At 34.2% G+C, this 16,736-nt stretch overlaps 1 protein-coding gene across 6 annotated transcripts in view; it reads right to left on the bottom strand.

The window, feature by feature from the left end:
- LPGAT1 (lysophosphatidylglycerol acyltransferase 1) overlaps window positions 1-16,736 on the bottom strand; it is a 106,585-nt gene that overhangs the window by 15,358 nt on the left and 74,491 nt on the right. For all 6 annotated transcript variants that reach the window (XM_029227212.1, XM_029227215.1, XM_029227213.1 and 3 more), the window contains 4 exons: window positions 16,007-16,125; window positions 11,028-11,123; window positions 7,675-7,948; window positions 3,387-3,513 (listed from right to left, as the gene is read on the bottom strand). In XM_029227212.1, coding sequence (XP_029083045.1) covers window positions 3,387-3,513; window positions 7,675-7,948; window positions 11,028-11,123; window positions 16,007-16,125 — 616 coding nt within the window. The remainder of the gene's footprint in view (window positions 1-3,386; window positions 3,514-7,674; window positions 7,949-11,027; window positions 11,124-16,006; window positions 16,126-16,736) is intronic.

Raw genomic sequence — 16,736 nt, forward strand, 5'->3', positions numbered from 1 at the left:
AAAAGCATTTTTTGAATACCAATGGCAGGCATTGTCCTTGACTCTAGAGAAATCTGAAAGTGAAAAAAGACATGGTGAGCCCCCAGAGGGCCAACAAGGTGGGATAGAGCACTTCATTTCCAAAGCTTATTATGTCCAGATTCATATATTGAAAAATGACTTAGCAAATCAGATTTTAGGTTATGTCTTGGTTCTATGTTAACATTAAAAATTTCTTTCATGTATATCTATAACTTCTTATAAACATTTGAGAAGAAATTAAGCATATCTTCTAACTAGAGGATAGAGATTTTATCTTATTTGAAATGATGATTCACCTCTTTCAAATCTTCAACTTCATTACAGAAACACAGAATTCAATCCATAATACAGTCAAACCTCAATTAAGACCACTTATTTAATACCATCAGCACCCTGAATGGTGCCAAACTAAAATGCTTTGTTTTCTTAAAGAAAAGGGAAAACAACTGCTGGGGCAGAAAAGAAAAAAGAACTTGGGGGTGGTGAACATAAACAAAATCAGTCAAGCAGAACTAAAAACTTGAAGATTAAATTTAATGTGTAACTTTCCATTTTCCAACTGGAAGCTTTGAATAGTGACTTATGACTAAAACATCCAGCCTTTTCCAGGGAAAAGCTAGGGCCCAGAGGCAAAGCAATAGAAAACAAGAGATGACAAGAAAAGCAGACAGGAAGAAGAGAATCAGAGGTAGAGGTGAAATGAGCAATAATTGTAAGTGCTGATAGACAAAAGGCCCATAAGAAAAACTGAAGACAGGACAATGTCTCCTTCTCCTGGGGAAAAAAGCCACTTTTAGTTCAAGAGGCAATCTAATGACCTCACTCCCAGGTAAGTAATTTGGGGGCCAGGGCTGAGGGTGGTAAACCTCTAAACCGGCATCATTAGTACCTGTGTATACCACTTAGGTGTGAACCACTTTAGTGTTACTGGGAGAAGGTGACGTGAAACCTCATTATGCTGAATAACTGATTTTTACTATATTAATTATCTTCTACTTTATTCTAGATTTTATACTAAAAAATTATTATAGAAATTTAAGCCTCACAAAAATTATGGATGAAACACTAGAATATGAAAATCTAGATTATATAATTTGAGCATTTCAATACCTTGATTTAAAGGGGTAAAATCTATTTGGTATCTATTAAATAAATAGTATGCATTTTAAATGTGGACTTATTAAAGTCTTATAACTACCTGACGAAAATGCTTTTGTTGCAATTACTCAAATGATTATTAAACCAAAATTCTAAATTGTGGGCAATTTCTTTTTTCAATGAATACATTCACACTGTAAAAAAAAAAAAAAAAAAAAAGGCCTAAAATAGTACAAAGAGAAGTAAGATTCCCTCCCCAGAGGCATTCACTGTCAACAGTCAAATACCAACCATTCAGCAGTCACTGCGCTGCCTTTTTTGGGGGGATGGGGGGGGACAGGGGAGAGGTAGCAATTACTTTTTGGACTTTTAAGTGCTGCATGCCAAATATACAATTAAATTATAACTAAGCCTTTATTATACTGGTTTTTAAGATGCCTCTCAGTTTCAGAGATGTTAACATGTGAAAAAATATGTATCTTAATGGGTGAAATATGGTATATGATATCTCGCTGATTGTGTTTTTCAGAATTTAAATGCAGTATCTAAGAATTAACACTACTTTATGGGATGGGCTTCAAATATCACCTTTATAACTATCAACTATAAGAAATATAATTAGAAAATCATCAGTCATACACATGTTCCCAAGTAAATGTGGCTTTTCTAATCTTTCCATTGATCTGACCCTGCCCTCATACCACACTGCTTTAATTACACTAAGCCTTGACATCTGGTAGGAAGAATTCCTCTGTCTTGTTCATCTTCAACACTAGCTTAGCTATTCATTTATCTTTACTCTCTCAAATGAATTTTAGAACCATTTGTCAAGTTTCCAGAAAAACCCTCCTGGATTCTGATCATAATCCTCCTGGATATAATGTATTTGCAATTATGTTAAATTTATAGATTAATTTGGGAGAACTGACATCTCTATAATTTTCAGCCTTCCCCTCTATGAACATAGTATCTCTTTCCACTTATTCAGGTCTTTTATGTTCTTCGATGCAGTTTTATATTTTCCTTCATAAAAGTCTTCTACATTTTTTCTTAAGTTTTATTGGTAGATACTTTATAGTCTTCTTGCTTCTCAGATAAGTATCTTTAAAAAAATTACATTTTCTATTTATGTCAGTAAAAAGGGATAATATTGATTTTTTTCTGTGATGATTTTATATCAAGATTGCTAAACTCTATAAATAGAAGGTGAACTCAGTTTCTTGGGTTTTCTATGTAGACTATTGTGATGGTTAACTTTTTTTTTTTTTTTGCGGTACGCGGGCCTCTCACTGTTGTGGTCTCTCCTGTTGCGGAGCACAGGCTCTGGACGCACAGGCTCAGCGGCCATGGCTCACGGGCCCAGCTGCTCCGCGGCATGTGGGATCTTCCCGGACCTGGATACGAACCCGTGTCCCCTGCATCGGCAGGCGGACTCTCAACCACTGCGCCACCAGGGAAGCCCTAACTTTGTTTTTATATTTGAAAACTCTAATGGTTTACACCTATGAAAATATGTTACCTATTTACTTCCAATGGATATGTAATTTGAGTAGTTTTCCTCTTTAAAGGCAGGCTTTTGTGGCAATTGTGATCTTCCTTGGGACCAACTACTCCCTTAGTAACTTAGTTGCCATGTGTTGAGATCTTTGACGAGGAGATAAATGGCTTATAAAGCAATCAATTCTATCCAGGTCCTATCAGCATCATTTTTTGATATGAATACCTATACACATTTACCTCAAACACTTTAAAAAAAGAAAGGTCTATATTAAAAAAATCTCAAGGAGCTGTTGCAGAATAGTCAATAAATGGTTTTGCTGTTGTTCATGCAAAAGACATAGGCATATTAAAATATTAAAAATTTGGAAGTGTAAGTCATTGCTAAATTATCAATTCAATCATTTAGAAAACCTTACATGACTTAATGATTTAAAAACAAATTCCATTTCTATTAATACAAATCTACTTACCCCAGTTGAGTACATATTTATCCTTGATATTTGCCCTTTAAGTTAATTACTTTCACTCAAGAGTGTCAGGCGATCAAATACTCTCATAGTGCCTCTAGAATGCCATTTTTAGAGACTTTTATCACTCAGTGAAAATAACTACTTCAAATGATATTTTCATATTAAAAATTCAGCATAAGAATGATTTTGAGCCAACTGTTTTCACTATCAATTATAATTTAATATTAAAACATTCACAAGGTCCTGAGATAGTACTTTATGTTGGCTTTACGCTGAGTACTAATGTGTAATTCTTACCTGTAATGTACATGTGTGACTACTGGTTTCCTGTATCCAAGGATCCAGGTTTGAATATCTATGGGTTCAGCTTTGGGATAAGCTATGGTTGTATCTATTATCCACTGGAGGCCTTTTGATCTGCTGTCTGAGAACAAAATAAAATTGGATCAATTTTTATATTATTTGCAGCAAATAACATAGTATAGAATTATAAAGCATACTGATATATCCTTTGCTTTAAGAGAATGAACTTTGGCGTTACTGTTCTATATGATGCACTTAGGATGAAATTAAGCATTTCCTATTACATTATAAAATGGCTGAATCTCAAACAAATTAAACAACAGAGTGCTATCGTTTATTGGACATGCATCATTTAAGCATTCAATACAATTATGCAGTATCAAGGTCTAATTTACATTTTATCACTCATAAAAACTGGCCTACAAAAAAAGTCAGTAGCTAAAGTATCACATCACAAAAGCGAAAAGCAGACCTTAAAACAAAAAACTCCACTCACTAAATATAACACCATATAATACAAACACCAAGTTTTCTGATACTTGGGAGGCATTAATAAATATTGAAATAAGGCAATAAAATTAAGCATTTTATTGATGCACATGATCATCAGTTGCTGCTCTTGTTCAAAACAAACAAAAAACTCCTCCCATTTTAGCAAGAGTTATATAAAAATAAAGCAATAAATCTGTCTACCCTTTGGTAGGTACAACAGGTAACTACCGTTGTGAGAGGGGCTGGGGAAGTTCTGTTTACTTTGGTCCTCTGTGCGCTGTTTTTATTCCCAGCACGGAGTACAAAGTTGAGCAAGAAGCATGGACATGTATACACTACCAAACGTAAGGTAGATAGCTAGGGGGAAGCAGCCGCATAGCACAGGGAGATCAGCTCGGTGCTTTGTGACCGCCTGGAGGGGTGGGATAGGGAGCGTGGGAGGGAGGGAGACGCAAGAGGGAAGAGATATGGGAACATATGTGTATATATAACTGATTCATTTTGTTGTAAAGCAGAAACTAACACACCATTGTAAAGCAATTATACCCCAATAAAGATGTTAAAAAAAAAGAATTGAGACGGGAATTCTCAAAGAGAACGCTGATAGCTAGACTTTAAAAGTGTAATGGTCTATCCTTTGTTTGAAGTATTTAAAGGATCCCTAAAAAAATAAAACTTATTTTTAAATATAAGGCCAAATGTACAGTAGGAATCAATAATATTTTACTTAAAATATCAAATAATTAAAAACTGGCCTTAAATTCTTTTAAAATTTTAGACAACATTCTGAAGGGGAAGAAATAATCATATAAGACATAAGCTTAAAAAATTTAATTTTTAAATAACATATTGCTAAAGGAACAGAATGTATGTAAAGAGACACATTTTAACAAGCTACCAGCGATGTACATGCTACAATGTTTAGGGGTAAAGTACACCGATGTCTGCAACTTACTTTGAAATGCATTAAAAAAAAACAACCAAGATGGACTAATAGATGGATAGAAGGATGGAGAGAGATGTGATAAAGCAAATATAGTAAAGTGTTAATTATAAAATCTAGTTGGCCAGCTCATGGATATTAACTGCAAAATTATTTCAACTTTTATGTATGTTTGAAAATTTTTATAATAAAATGGTTGGGAAAAATCACCAGAGTTCAGTTTAATATCTATTAAATCATACAATAAACAAAAAAATACTAATCCTTTTAAAGTTAATTAGAGGGACTTCCCTGGCGGTCCAGTGGTTAAGACTCCGCACTTCCATTTCAGGGGGCACAGGTTCAATCCCTGGTTGGGGAACTAAGATCCCACGTGCCGCACGGGGCGGCCAAAATAAATAAATATATAAAAACTTAAAGTTAATTAGATACAACTTAATTTTTATATGTGTAGGGACTGACCGCACATTAAAACAGACATGAAGGCATGGTTTGTGTTTATATGGAATAATATACTAAATAGTGAGTATGAATACTAAAGAAAATAAAACACAAAATGTCCATACCAAAGCAGAGAAGCAAATGGTAAAATCTAAGTAAAACTAGTTTGGGGGTATACGGTTTTCTAAAATTTCTTATGATTTTCCTGAACTGCTAGAATAAAAAATTTTTTCTTGATAGGTAATAAGTGGATTTATTTAGAGAGATACACATTCCATAGACAGAATGCTGTCCATCTCGAAAAGCAAGACTGGCCCTGGGAGAATCACACTCCACAGACAGAGTGTGGGCCATCTCAGAAGGCGAGAGGCCTAAATTTTAACTAAGGTAAGATAAGTAATAAACAATTTCACTTTGGTTATAAACAGAGATTGCTTCTCTCCAAAAGAAAAAACCATTTTTCTTCCCTCTCGTGTAATCAGTATGACAAGTGCCCACTCATTTCTCTGAGGTCTAGACCACAGGGTATTGACTGGGTAAAACTACTTAAAAGCAGCGGTATTTATTAGTGCAATTAATCCTATTTGGAAGACCTTTGCCTTCAAGCTTTGGCTTGGCTGACATTGCCACAGTGTCTCTCCAGCAGTGAAGCTATTCTGAACCTTCCTTTTCTATTAAAAGACTCTTTCAATTTGTCTTTTTAATAGATGATGAAACATTAAGAGAGCTGACTGCCAGGCAGCTGTTTGGAAAAAACAAGTGAAAGGAAAGCTCAGCACAATCTCACGGGCATTATTTCCATGTTTGGTCCTTACCATCACCTAAAATAACACATATTTCTGAGGGCCAATCATTCCCATTTTATTTTATCTGAAGAATATTAAAAGAAATAGCAAAATGTTGTTACGGAAACAGGCCTAGTAAGTTTCTTTCGGCTTTTTAATTTATAATTTATCACCAAACTTTCATAGTGTCTTGGATAAAGTAGTTCAAAACAGTCTTCATGCTGTTGGCACAAATATCTTCTGCAAATATGCACAATTCACTAGGCTATCTCCAAGACAGTTGCATCTTTTTTGTTCAGTTTTGTTTGTTTTTTAAAATAAATTTATTTATTTATTTATTTATTTTTGGCTGCATTGGGTCTTCGTTGCTGCGTGCGGTCTTTCTCTAGTTGTGGCTTCGTTGCGGTGCCTGGGCTTCTCATTGTGGTGGCTTCCCTTGTTGCAGAGCACAGGTTCTAGGTGCGCAGGCTTCAGTAGTTGTGGCTCACGGGCTCTAGAGCATAGGCCTCAGTAGTTGTGGCACATGAGCTTAGTTGCTCCGTGGCATGTGGGATCTTCCCGGACCAGGGATCAAACCCATGTCCCCTGCATTGGCAGGCGGATTCTTAACCACTGCACCACCAGGGAAGTCCACAGTTGCATCTTTGAGTATGGTTTACTTTTTACTGGCCATAAAAGTAATACATACTCACTATATTTTTTTAATTCAGAAAAGTATTAAGAAATGGAGAAAAATTATCCATAATGTTACAACTCAGAGAAGCAATCACTGCTAATATTCTGAAATCTTTCCTTTCACTGATTTTCTACTGCCTTATTATTTACATATTTGAGCTCATATTGTTTACACAAGAGTTGTATGTTTCTCCCACCCCGTTAATATTATAGAGCATAAGAATTTTCCAAGCCAAAAAACATCATTTGTAATGGCTGTGTTGTATTCTGTTAGATGGATATTTAATAATTACTTATCTGTTCTCTCTTCTGGCTATTTCCAATTTCTTGCCATTAGAAATAATGCTGTGATAAACTACTTTGCCAGTATTTCAGATCATTCCCTTTTGATAAGTATTATTTGCAGTAGAATAACTGAGTAATTTATCAACATTTTAAGACTCTTAGTAAATACTGCCAAACTTCATTAAACTCATTCTCTGTATTAAAAACAAAAAAACTTTCTAAATTTGATAACTGCAAAAAATATAAATCATTATAATTCCATTTGCATATCTATGACTAGTTTCTCAAATTTGTCATTTCTATTCCTGTATCTTTTAATCCAGCAATTCCACTTCTACGAATTAATACTACAGACATGTTCCACAAATCTGTAAGGATATTTACAGGAATGTTGACTGCAGCAGTGGGAATGGCCACGAGTAAGGTGTACAGTAAGGGAGAGATACCTTCGACTTTATACATTCCTATATTATTTGAATAAATTATTGTAAGCATGGACTACTTTTGTAGAAACATTAAAAAGTTATATTTTCATCTTCTCCCTCAGTATTATTTCTGTTTGACAAAAATTATAAATATAAAAAAGAACAATGTTATCTTCTGGAACTCCAGAAAATCCTTTAATTCCAAGAAAAGAAAAAAATGCTAAAAACCATCATACCTAATTCCTTAGCATCTCCTCCTGCTGGACTTCCATTTTCCTGTCGTGCTACAAGTGCACTCAGAATAATTTTTGTTGCCCCAATCCTTGGCAAAGTGACATGTGTAAGAAATGGCAAGTTATTTTTCTTGGCAAATGCCTGACTGGTTTCTCGCCTCTTCCTGAGGAAGCCCCCTTCTGGAAACAGAACAATCCATTTTCGATCTCTGTTCCTGTAATTATTTTCTAGGTGCTTCTTGAGAAGAAGAAGCTGTTGGTCACGATGAGATTTTCCCTAGAAGGTAGACACACATAGAGCAAGTACAGTCACATCTGAAATTTAAAGGCTGTAAAATTAAATAGAAATAACTGCTTCTAGAGTAAGTCCCAATCATAGGCTAGAATAGTGATTTCCCCCCACTTACTTCCCCTTTTGACCATACTGGAAAAAGTAAGTTATTAGCACTTACATAAATAAACCCTTCCCCCTGCAGAAAAAAATTGCTCTAATTGTACCCGAAAAGCTCATTCATTCATCATCAGTGAGTATTTACTGAGTATCTACTACTTACTTGCCAGGCACCGTCCTGGAGATAGAGAAGTAAGAGACCCTCATGAAGCTTACTTGAATGGGGAAGATATATAATACATATGCATATGTATATGTGCATATGTACAAATGCAACTGGTGATAAGGTAAGGAAGAAGAGTAAGAGACTAGAGAAGCTCAACAGGGTCAGGAAAAGCAGCTCCAAGGAGGTGAAATCTGAGCAAAGAGCTGATAATGTGAGGGAATAAACCATGTGAAGATGAGTGGCAGAGTACTCCAGGTGATGAGGAGAAAAAGGACAAAGGCCCTGAGGTGGGAACATGTTTGGCATGTTCAGAGAACTGTGGCAAGGTCAGTGTGGCTGAAAATTGCAGAGAGAGGCAGAGGACATATAAGAAAGGCCTTGAGCTTGGTTAAGTAGTAGTTTGGGATGGAACATCATTAGATAGTTTTCAAAAAGGGAGAGTCATGATCTTATTTACTTAAAAAAAAAAACCTGCTGGCTCCAGTGACAAAAAGACTATAGGAAATAAGTTAGGAGGCTCCTGTAGAGTCTGGACAAGGGAGTTTGATGAGATTCAACTGTGGGATATCGATGAGAGGTGCACACATTCAGGGAAAAATCTGAAAGCTAACAGGACATTCTGATAGACTGGATCTTAGTTGTGAGGGAAAGAGAGGAAAGAGGATAACTTGGAGACTGAAAAGAGAAACCTAGAAGCATTTTTAGGAAAGCCCAAAACCCATGACTAAATATAAGAAGGTTCTTCCTTTCAGTATGGTCAATTTGCTAATAATTTTCCAGCCAACACAATTACAGAAGCTCCCCAAAATAATTTGTACACTTTCAGTCTTTAGACTAAATTATTCTAAATGCAAACTAAGTAACAATTTTCTTAGCTAATTTACAGAATTGAATTGATTATAATTAAGCTTTACTTTTAAGTTCCCTAGAGTACATGTAAAATATTTTTAATATTCTTGGAAATATCTTGTCAAAAATGTTTAGTAGCAAAGTCCCAAGAGATTTTCTTTAACATTAATACTTTTTTTCTCTCCCCTTCCCCCATGTTATAGATTTTTATTACTATCAAACAGGGAAAAAATTTTTGCTCTTCAGAAATGAATTTGTAAATCTCTCCTGTCTTCGCCTCCAGTGACACTCTAAGATATTAGGTTAGTTTCTTCCTTAAGTTGTTCTGATCATTGTTTATTTTGTCTCAACCTTGTTGTGGCCAATCCCCATTCCCAATTCTTCCTAGGGTTCCAGTGCCTGCTTTTTTCCATCTCTCTGCTCAGAAAAACCAAGGGTGTTTCCAGAAAAAACTAGACAATTACACAGAATATGAAAAACAAAAATATGTTTTGTATATAAAACTGTCTGGAGGGGACTTCCCTGATGGTCCAGTGGTTAAGACTCTGTGCTCCCAGTGCAGAGGGCCCTGGGTTCGATCCCTGGTCAGGTAACTAGATCCCACGTCAGGGAACTAGATCCCACATGCATGCCACAACTAAGAGTACTCATGCCACAACAAAGATCCCGTGTGCTGTAACTAAGACCTGGTGCAGCTAAATAAATAAATAAATATTTAAAAAACTGTCTGGAGCAAAGTATAATATATGTGTTTGGGGAGACCTATTTTCATAGAGCTTAGAAGTTTTTCTACACACTTCTAGCTTATTTCTGAATTTGTGATGCTCAGAAGAGGCTTAATTAGATTCACCAGCAATTCATTATGTAATTACTATGTGTAAGGTACTGCATCATCCAGGGTGAAGTGGCTAAATATATAAACACCAGAAAAGTGTAGCATTATCCTACATAAAAACTCTTGATATCATATTTTGGTTATCCATTTTTGAGAAAATAAAGCACGTAGCATATCAGGGAAACACTATAATGTAGTGCTGACTTCTTTTATTTTTTTTTTTTTGCCATGCTGCGGGGCATGTGGGATCTTAGTTCCCCAAGCAGGGACTGAACCCGCAGCCCCTGCATTGGAAGCGCGGAATCTAACCACTGGACCGCCAGGGAAGTCCCTGTATGCTGACTTGATGAGAGGGTATTATTCTTTTTCCTATACTAAACTATCCCTAATGCTTACGACCCATTCCCAATCCACCTTCCTCCATCAAACCCGTACTCATTCTTTAAATGTATGCCACATATCATCTTCTCCTCTAAGGTTTTTCTGGATTTACAGAAATTTGACGTACTCACTTTTCATACTATGAATTTGTAAAATATTTCCTCTTATTTATTTATTTAATATTCTCCCGACTGGTAATCTTATTTATTTAACAATCTCCCAACTGCTAACACAGATACCTTCTGTATCATATAACGGTGACTTGTAAATAAAAATAACAGTGATAATATAGATGATGATAGTGGTAGTCATGATGAAGTTGATGAAAGTAGCAGGGACTGTTCTGAGCGTGTAACACGTATTACTTCATGTAATCCACACAGCTACTCTGTGAGAGGAGTACCCATTATTCTCATTTGAAAAATGAGGAAACTTTGAGAGGTTAAATAACTTGCCCAATTCACACAGCTAAGAAGCAGAAGAGCTGAGAATGTGGCAGGCGCTTGGTAAACTGTTTAGAAGCGAGGAGGGTAGAGATTAAAATATTTGCATTTTAATGTTTATGCATACTCAAATTCAGACTGAAATAAATGTTTTAGGAAAAAAGATTCCCAGCTCCCTCAGATAACTAGAGCTGGCTCTATCTATTATAACTGGTTTTGTGATGCCTCTTTTTACAATAAAGAATCAGATTGATCAGGCTATCATTGTGGAAAAAAATGCTCATTACTTACTTGTCTGATAAAGAAGTCTCCGTGAATTAGAGAAACAATTCCAAAGTTTGTGTACTTAAAAATATGATCCATCAACCACATCATTTGAGCAACAACCTAAAATATTTAAAAGCAAGAAATAAATGTTGAATAGAAAAAAAAACAAAACCTGACTATAGTCTAGCCAGTCTCTAAATTTTAAGTATAATCATCCAAGCATACTTTTAATTAACCTATCTTAAATCTAATGTTACTTCTACAAATAAAGCACTACATGAAAAATTACAGGTCTTCATGCATTCTTTAGAAATGTGTTGTATAATTTCCAAGGATTTTGAGATTTCTCTGCTGTTTTCTGCTACTGAGTTCTAATTTGACTTCATTATATTAAGATAACCTATTCTGTATTAGGTCAATGTTTAAAATGTATTGAAGTTTGTTTTATGGCCCAGGGTATAGAATATCATTGTATATGTTCCACAGACGATTAAAAAGAACGTGTATTCTGTGTTTTGGGGTGTAGTATTCTACATGTTTTGATTAGATTTTATTGGTTGATGGTGTCGTTGAGTTCCAGATCATTGTTGATTTTCTGTCTATAAGTTCTATCAGGTGCTGACAGATGGGTACTAAAATCTCCAACTATAATTTTGTATTTATCTATTTCTCCTTTCATCTCTATCAGTTTTTGCTTCATGCATTTTGAGGTTTTGTTGTTTTGTGTTTATGCATTTAAGATTGTTATGCCTTCCTGGAAGATTGGTCCTTTTATGTAACGGTCCTCTTTGTTTCTATTAATTTTCTTTCCTTTGAAGGTTACTTTTTCTGATATTAATATGGCCAATCTCACTGTTTTCTTTGATTAATGTGTTCATGATATATATATATTTATATTTATATCCTTTACCTTAAAACTAACTAGTTCAGTGTATTTGAAGTAAGTTTCTTGTAGACAGAATATTGTTGAATAATATGTTTATCTACTCCACCAACCTTTCTTTAACTTGCTGTATTTAGACTATTTAAACATAATATATTTATTGCTATGTTAGTGCTTAAAAAAAAAAAATTACAGGTCTTGATTCCAAGTCTTGCATTCCTAGGTCACAGGTATATACATATCACTGGGTAACAAATAAAACTGAATTAACTTCTTAAATTTGAACTTAATGATTTCCAATTTGTTCAATGTAAACAAAACCTTTGGAAATTCTTATATAACTTGTAAAGTTATTTTGAAACAACACAATATGCCTAAGTTATCAAATGAGGGCTTCACGTTTAATTAATAAGCACTAAGGCTTTGTAAAATGTGACCTTAACTTAATGGCTAAAATATTAAAAGTCATAAAATATAAAGATGTAAATATAAAAATTTATAAAAATATAAAATACAAGAATATCCAAAATAAAAGAACATTAAAGAATTCATTTAGTCAATAAATACACTGTAAAATTTTTAAAAATTCGTTTAGTAGAATGATTTACACATTCTATTATATCATGAAGAGTATTTGTTAGTTTATACAAGGCCTTACTCTTTGCCAGCATAAAAATACTCAGTTTCTTAAACACAAAAATATTATCCACTGCTGATAAGAGTTAATAGCCATATCAAGAGCAGAAGACTTTATTTCAAGCAAATTTCAAAATTAAAAGTAAGTGTAAACAGGATCTAGTAAATGAATTGGTTAATTGTTCTCCCCTGCTGAGATAACAGCATCCCTTGTTATAAGCCTTAAATAAATAAAGTGAAAACTACAGCCTCCATCAAGAAAGCAACAGAGCTCCACTTTGGTTCCTATAGGAATAACAAATGTAAACTTCATCTCTGAGCACCAAATTGTATGAACTAACATATAAGGAAAAAACTAAGCATTGACATCCATGTGCTGCTTTTACAAAAACATTATAAAAGCCCACAAATAATATTCAAGCTTCTGATGTAATTTTTCAGTATCACTGAATAGTTCATTTATGACTCCTATTCCAACAGTTTTACCATATAAAATAACTTTAAAAAAATAAAGATACATACATGAAAGACTGATTCCCAAATCAATTAATACAGAATAAAATAATCACCAACATCTCATTTTTGAATCTTGTTTTGCTTTGTAATGATAACCACTTTGTTTAGATAAATTGAGATCTGAACTAAATGGAATTTGCTGAAAAGTGCCCCAAGAAACAAAACAAAAAGCAAGTGGAGTCAACCTGTAAAACCTTTGAGCTTTATACACAGTATGAAGTGTGGCTGCAATTTATTGCTCTCTGGGTTTAATACCAACACTAAAGTAACTAGCTTTTATGTTTAATCTTACATTTATAGTGGATTTACCGCCTCAGTTAGAAGGGTAACGTAAAAAAAACAAATTCAGTAAGACAGCCAAGCTATCTTCTGAGATTTGCATGGATAATTCTGTCCTAACTTATTTTAGGGGAAATGTTACAAGTCAATAAATATTTATTACATATCTAAAAGTTCTATTGATAGAAATAAAAATTCTTGGTTTTATCATCAATTGCCACAAAAGGGCAAGACTCCTCACTTCACAGATACTTATTAAAAAGGTACCAGCACGTTTAGAAAATATAACTAATCCTTTGTTTCATATTTCTGAAAAAATGAGGTCAGTAAACACAAGCTGCCTGAATCAACTCTGTCAACGTTTCACAGGCTGTCACTCAGAATGTTGTTAGGTATTTCCAAGGGACAAAATTGCTCTACATCAATTATTCTTTACCCAGAAGCACGAATTTTCTACATGTCAAAACATCTGGGGAGGCTTACATGAATGGCTCCATTCTTCATATCCTTCTGAAATTTTAGTGGAGTCAATGGTTTTCCCGTTTAGAAGTCTACAAGGACAATTTTGGCTGTCACAATGACTAGGGAGTTCTACTAGCATGTAGTAGGTTGCAGCCAGGTAAGGAAAACAATGTGCAGCAGGACAGTCGAGAACAACAGTGCCGTCCTACCAAAATGCAAGCAGTGCCCCCACTGAGGAACAACGACAGGCGCTACAGGAATTCCTGAATTCAAAAAGCTATGTTATACTCACATCACCATTAAGCTAGTATTTTTAAACTGGCCCACAATTTAACATTAGCTTTCTTTCTTTGAAAGTGCCCATGGAGTATGCAATTAATCAAGTAAACATTCCTACTTGTGAATGTAAATTAATATTGCCCTATACTTATTACGCAGGAGGCAGAAATTTTCATGTTTCCGCCTTTTTATTTCTCAATTACTCCTTTATGAAACAAGATAAAAAATTCTTCAAGGTTTCAAATTATTTTGTAGTATTAGATAGTAACATTAGTATAATTAATCTGAAAATAAAAACAAAATAACTCTGGACAGAAAAATGAACCAAAGACCAACTAACTAAAATGTTTTTACAAGAGCAAACAAATAAACCAAAATTTTTTTTGTCCACAATATCGGTGAATCTCAGATTACCTGATACTCTGGTTAATACAGTTCTCATCTCTGCCAAACTGGAGTTAGAGTAACAAAGTTAGGCATATTTATAGTCACCGTTTTAAGCACTCTTTGAGATTCAAAAACCAATAGAAGACACTGTAGGCCCTCAGAAAAATCACTATAAATTTAAGTATCTTATCGGTAAGCATAAAAATGTTCTCCTTCATACAAAGCCAAACAAACAAGTTTTTACACAATTTTAACATCAAGAATTTAGGGGACAGGCAGTAAATATTATTATAATGCAAATATATCTACACAGTGATATAACAATTCTGAATATGATTCTGAATATAAGAAAGGACTGAATTTATTCTACATTCTAGCAAAATTATGCCTCTGCTTTTCAGATAAACAACAAAAACAGATTCCATAATAAGCAAACATATTTTCCATTTACTGTCACCTCATTTTCTGACCCCTGAGCTGCTGAATCAAACTCTGGGACCTAAACACACCAGGCGTATCCTTGCCTTAGTGTTTTGGCCAAGATTATTTCACTAAAGAAGAGGCCCTTGCTTCACTACTCTGCCTAACTAAATTCTACTCACCCTTCAAGGTCAAGTTTACGTCCTCTCCCCTCCACAAAGTTTTCTATATCCACCAAGTACATGGTGAGCTCACTTTCCACTGAATATTTCTCAGTTTGCAATTAAGTATTGTTTGCTATTCCCTCTCTCCACCTACCACTAGATTATTAGTTGCTTTAAGGGGATAGTATCTTATAGGATGGTCTTCTATATTTATAGTCGGTGACCATAAATATGAAACACTTATAAAATACCTATTGTTTTGTTTCTTCACTATTAGGCCAAATATTAATTCCATTAATTTTATATATTTTCTATTTATTTACTTTTCTATGAACATAACTGCTTTACCTACTCTTAAGGTAACAATTCTTTTAATGTTAAGGACTGACTTTATTTTAAACCCTCCCAGTTTACAGGTATGTTTTAGTTAGCAATATAAGCAATGTGAAATCAACAGTTCAAACACAGCCCTAGAACACTGAATAAAATGGCCCTAATGTCTTTCCTTTCAATTTGCTTTCTAAGTGAAATCCAAAATAATATTTACCTTACTTTCTTTTGGCTAAAGATCCCCAAGATCACCTAATTCCCTGTCCAATTTTACTCTTCTACCTTAAGCAAACTGCTTTTTGTGTTTGTAATTCTCAAACTGGCAATCCACCACTCACCTCAAGACAGCCCCATGCTGAACCATATTAACTTTGCTTCCATTTCAGTTATCTTTTTTAAAAAACAGCTTTGTGGAGATATAATCCACATTATCCCAGTTATTTTTCTTTAGGTCTGTAAATTCCTCTCTTAGAATAATTTAGAGTTATATACATAGTATATTGCTCCTTTTAAATTTTTCTAAATTTTCATGAAAAGTATACATATTAAAGTGTAAGTCTACATTCCCAACTGTGGTAAGATCCGTAAACTGATTCTCTGTTAACCTCCCCTTTCTGCAGTCTGTCTCTGCCTTCAGGATGGCTTACCAGTCCTTTGTCCTGGAGGCACATCATCAAAGTACACACATCTCCTGTTGCCTGATGATTCACCAACATTACTGCTTCATCTTTTGAAATTGCTTTAATATCTTCCCCCCATTCCATCACTGTAAGAACAAAAAGTTTCAAAGCTGTCATTTAAAAAATTTATACATTTCCAGAAGACTTATATTAGAAACACTGGTGCACATTAATGATGATACATCACTTAGCTAAAACTTCTAAAAGTTTAGAACTAAGTTTATTTCCTATAAAAATCAGGATGTTCATATTTTATAGAGACTCAAAATATCCGTTAAAATGTAAAACGGCCATACCTTTGATTTAGAAATTCTATTTAAGAGTTTATCCTATAGAAACATTTGTCCAAACAGGCAAAGATATGCACAAAGGATATTTATTGCAACTTACACGTTCACCAACAGGGGAATGGATAATTTTTATATAATGGAAGAGTATAAACCCATTAAAAGAATGGAGGATATCTCTATACACTAACCCAAAAGGACTTCTTATCAAGTAAACAAAACATACCACAAAACAGTATATATAATATAATCCCATCTTTTCAAAGAAGGAATAAAATTTACATGGAACTTAATACATTGAAAAAAGTCTGAGGAAATGAATTCAAAACTTAATACTGATCATCATTGGGAGGTGGTTCCCAAAGCCCCCTTAAATTCTACTTTATAATAAAATATGCAAATATTATAAA

Source organism: Monodon monoceros, unplaced genomic scaffold, assembly GCF_005190385.1.
Source record: "Monodon monoceros isolate NGI ecotype Baffin Bay Population unplaced genomic scaffold, NGI_Narwhal_1 Super_Scaffold_18, whole genome shotgun sequence".
Taxonomy (NCBI): domain Eukaryota; kingdom Metazoa; phylum Chordata; class Mammalia; order Artiodactyla; family Monodontidae; genus Monodon; species Monodon monoceros.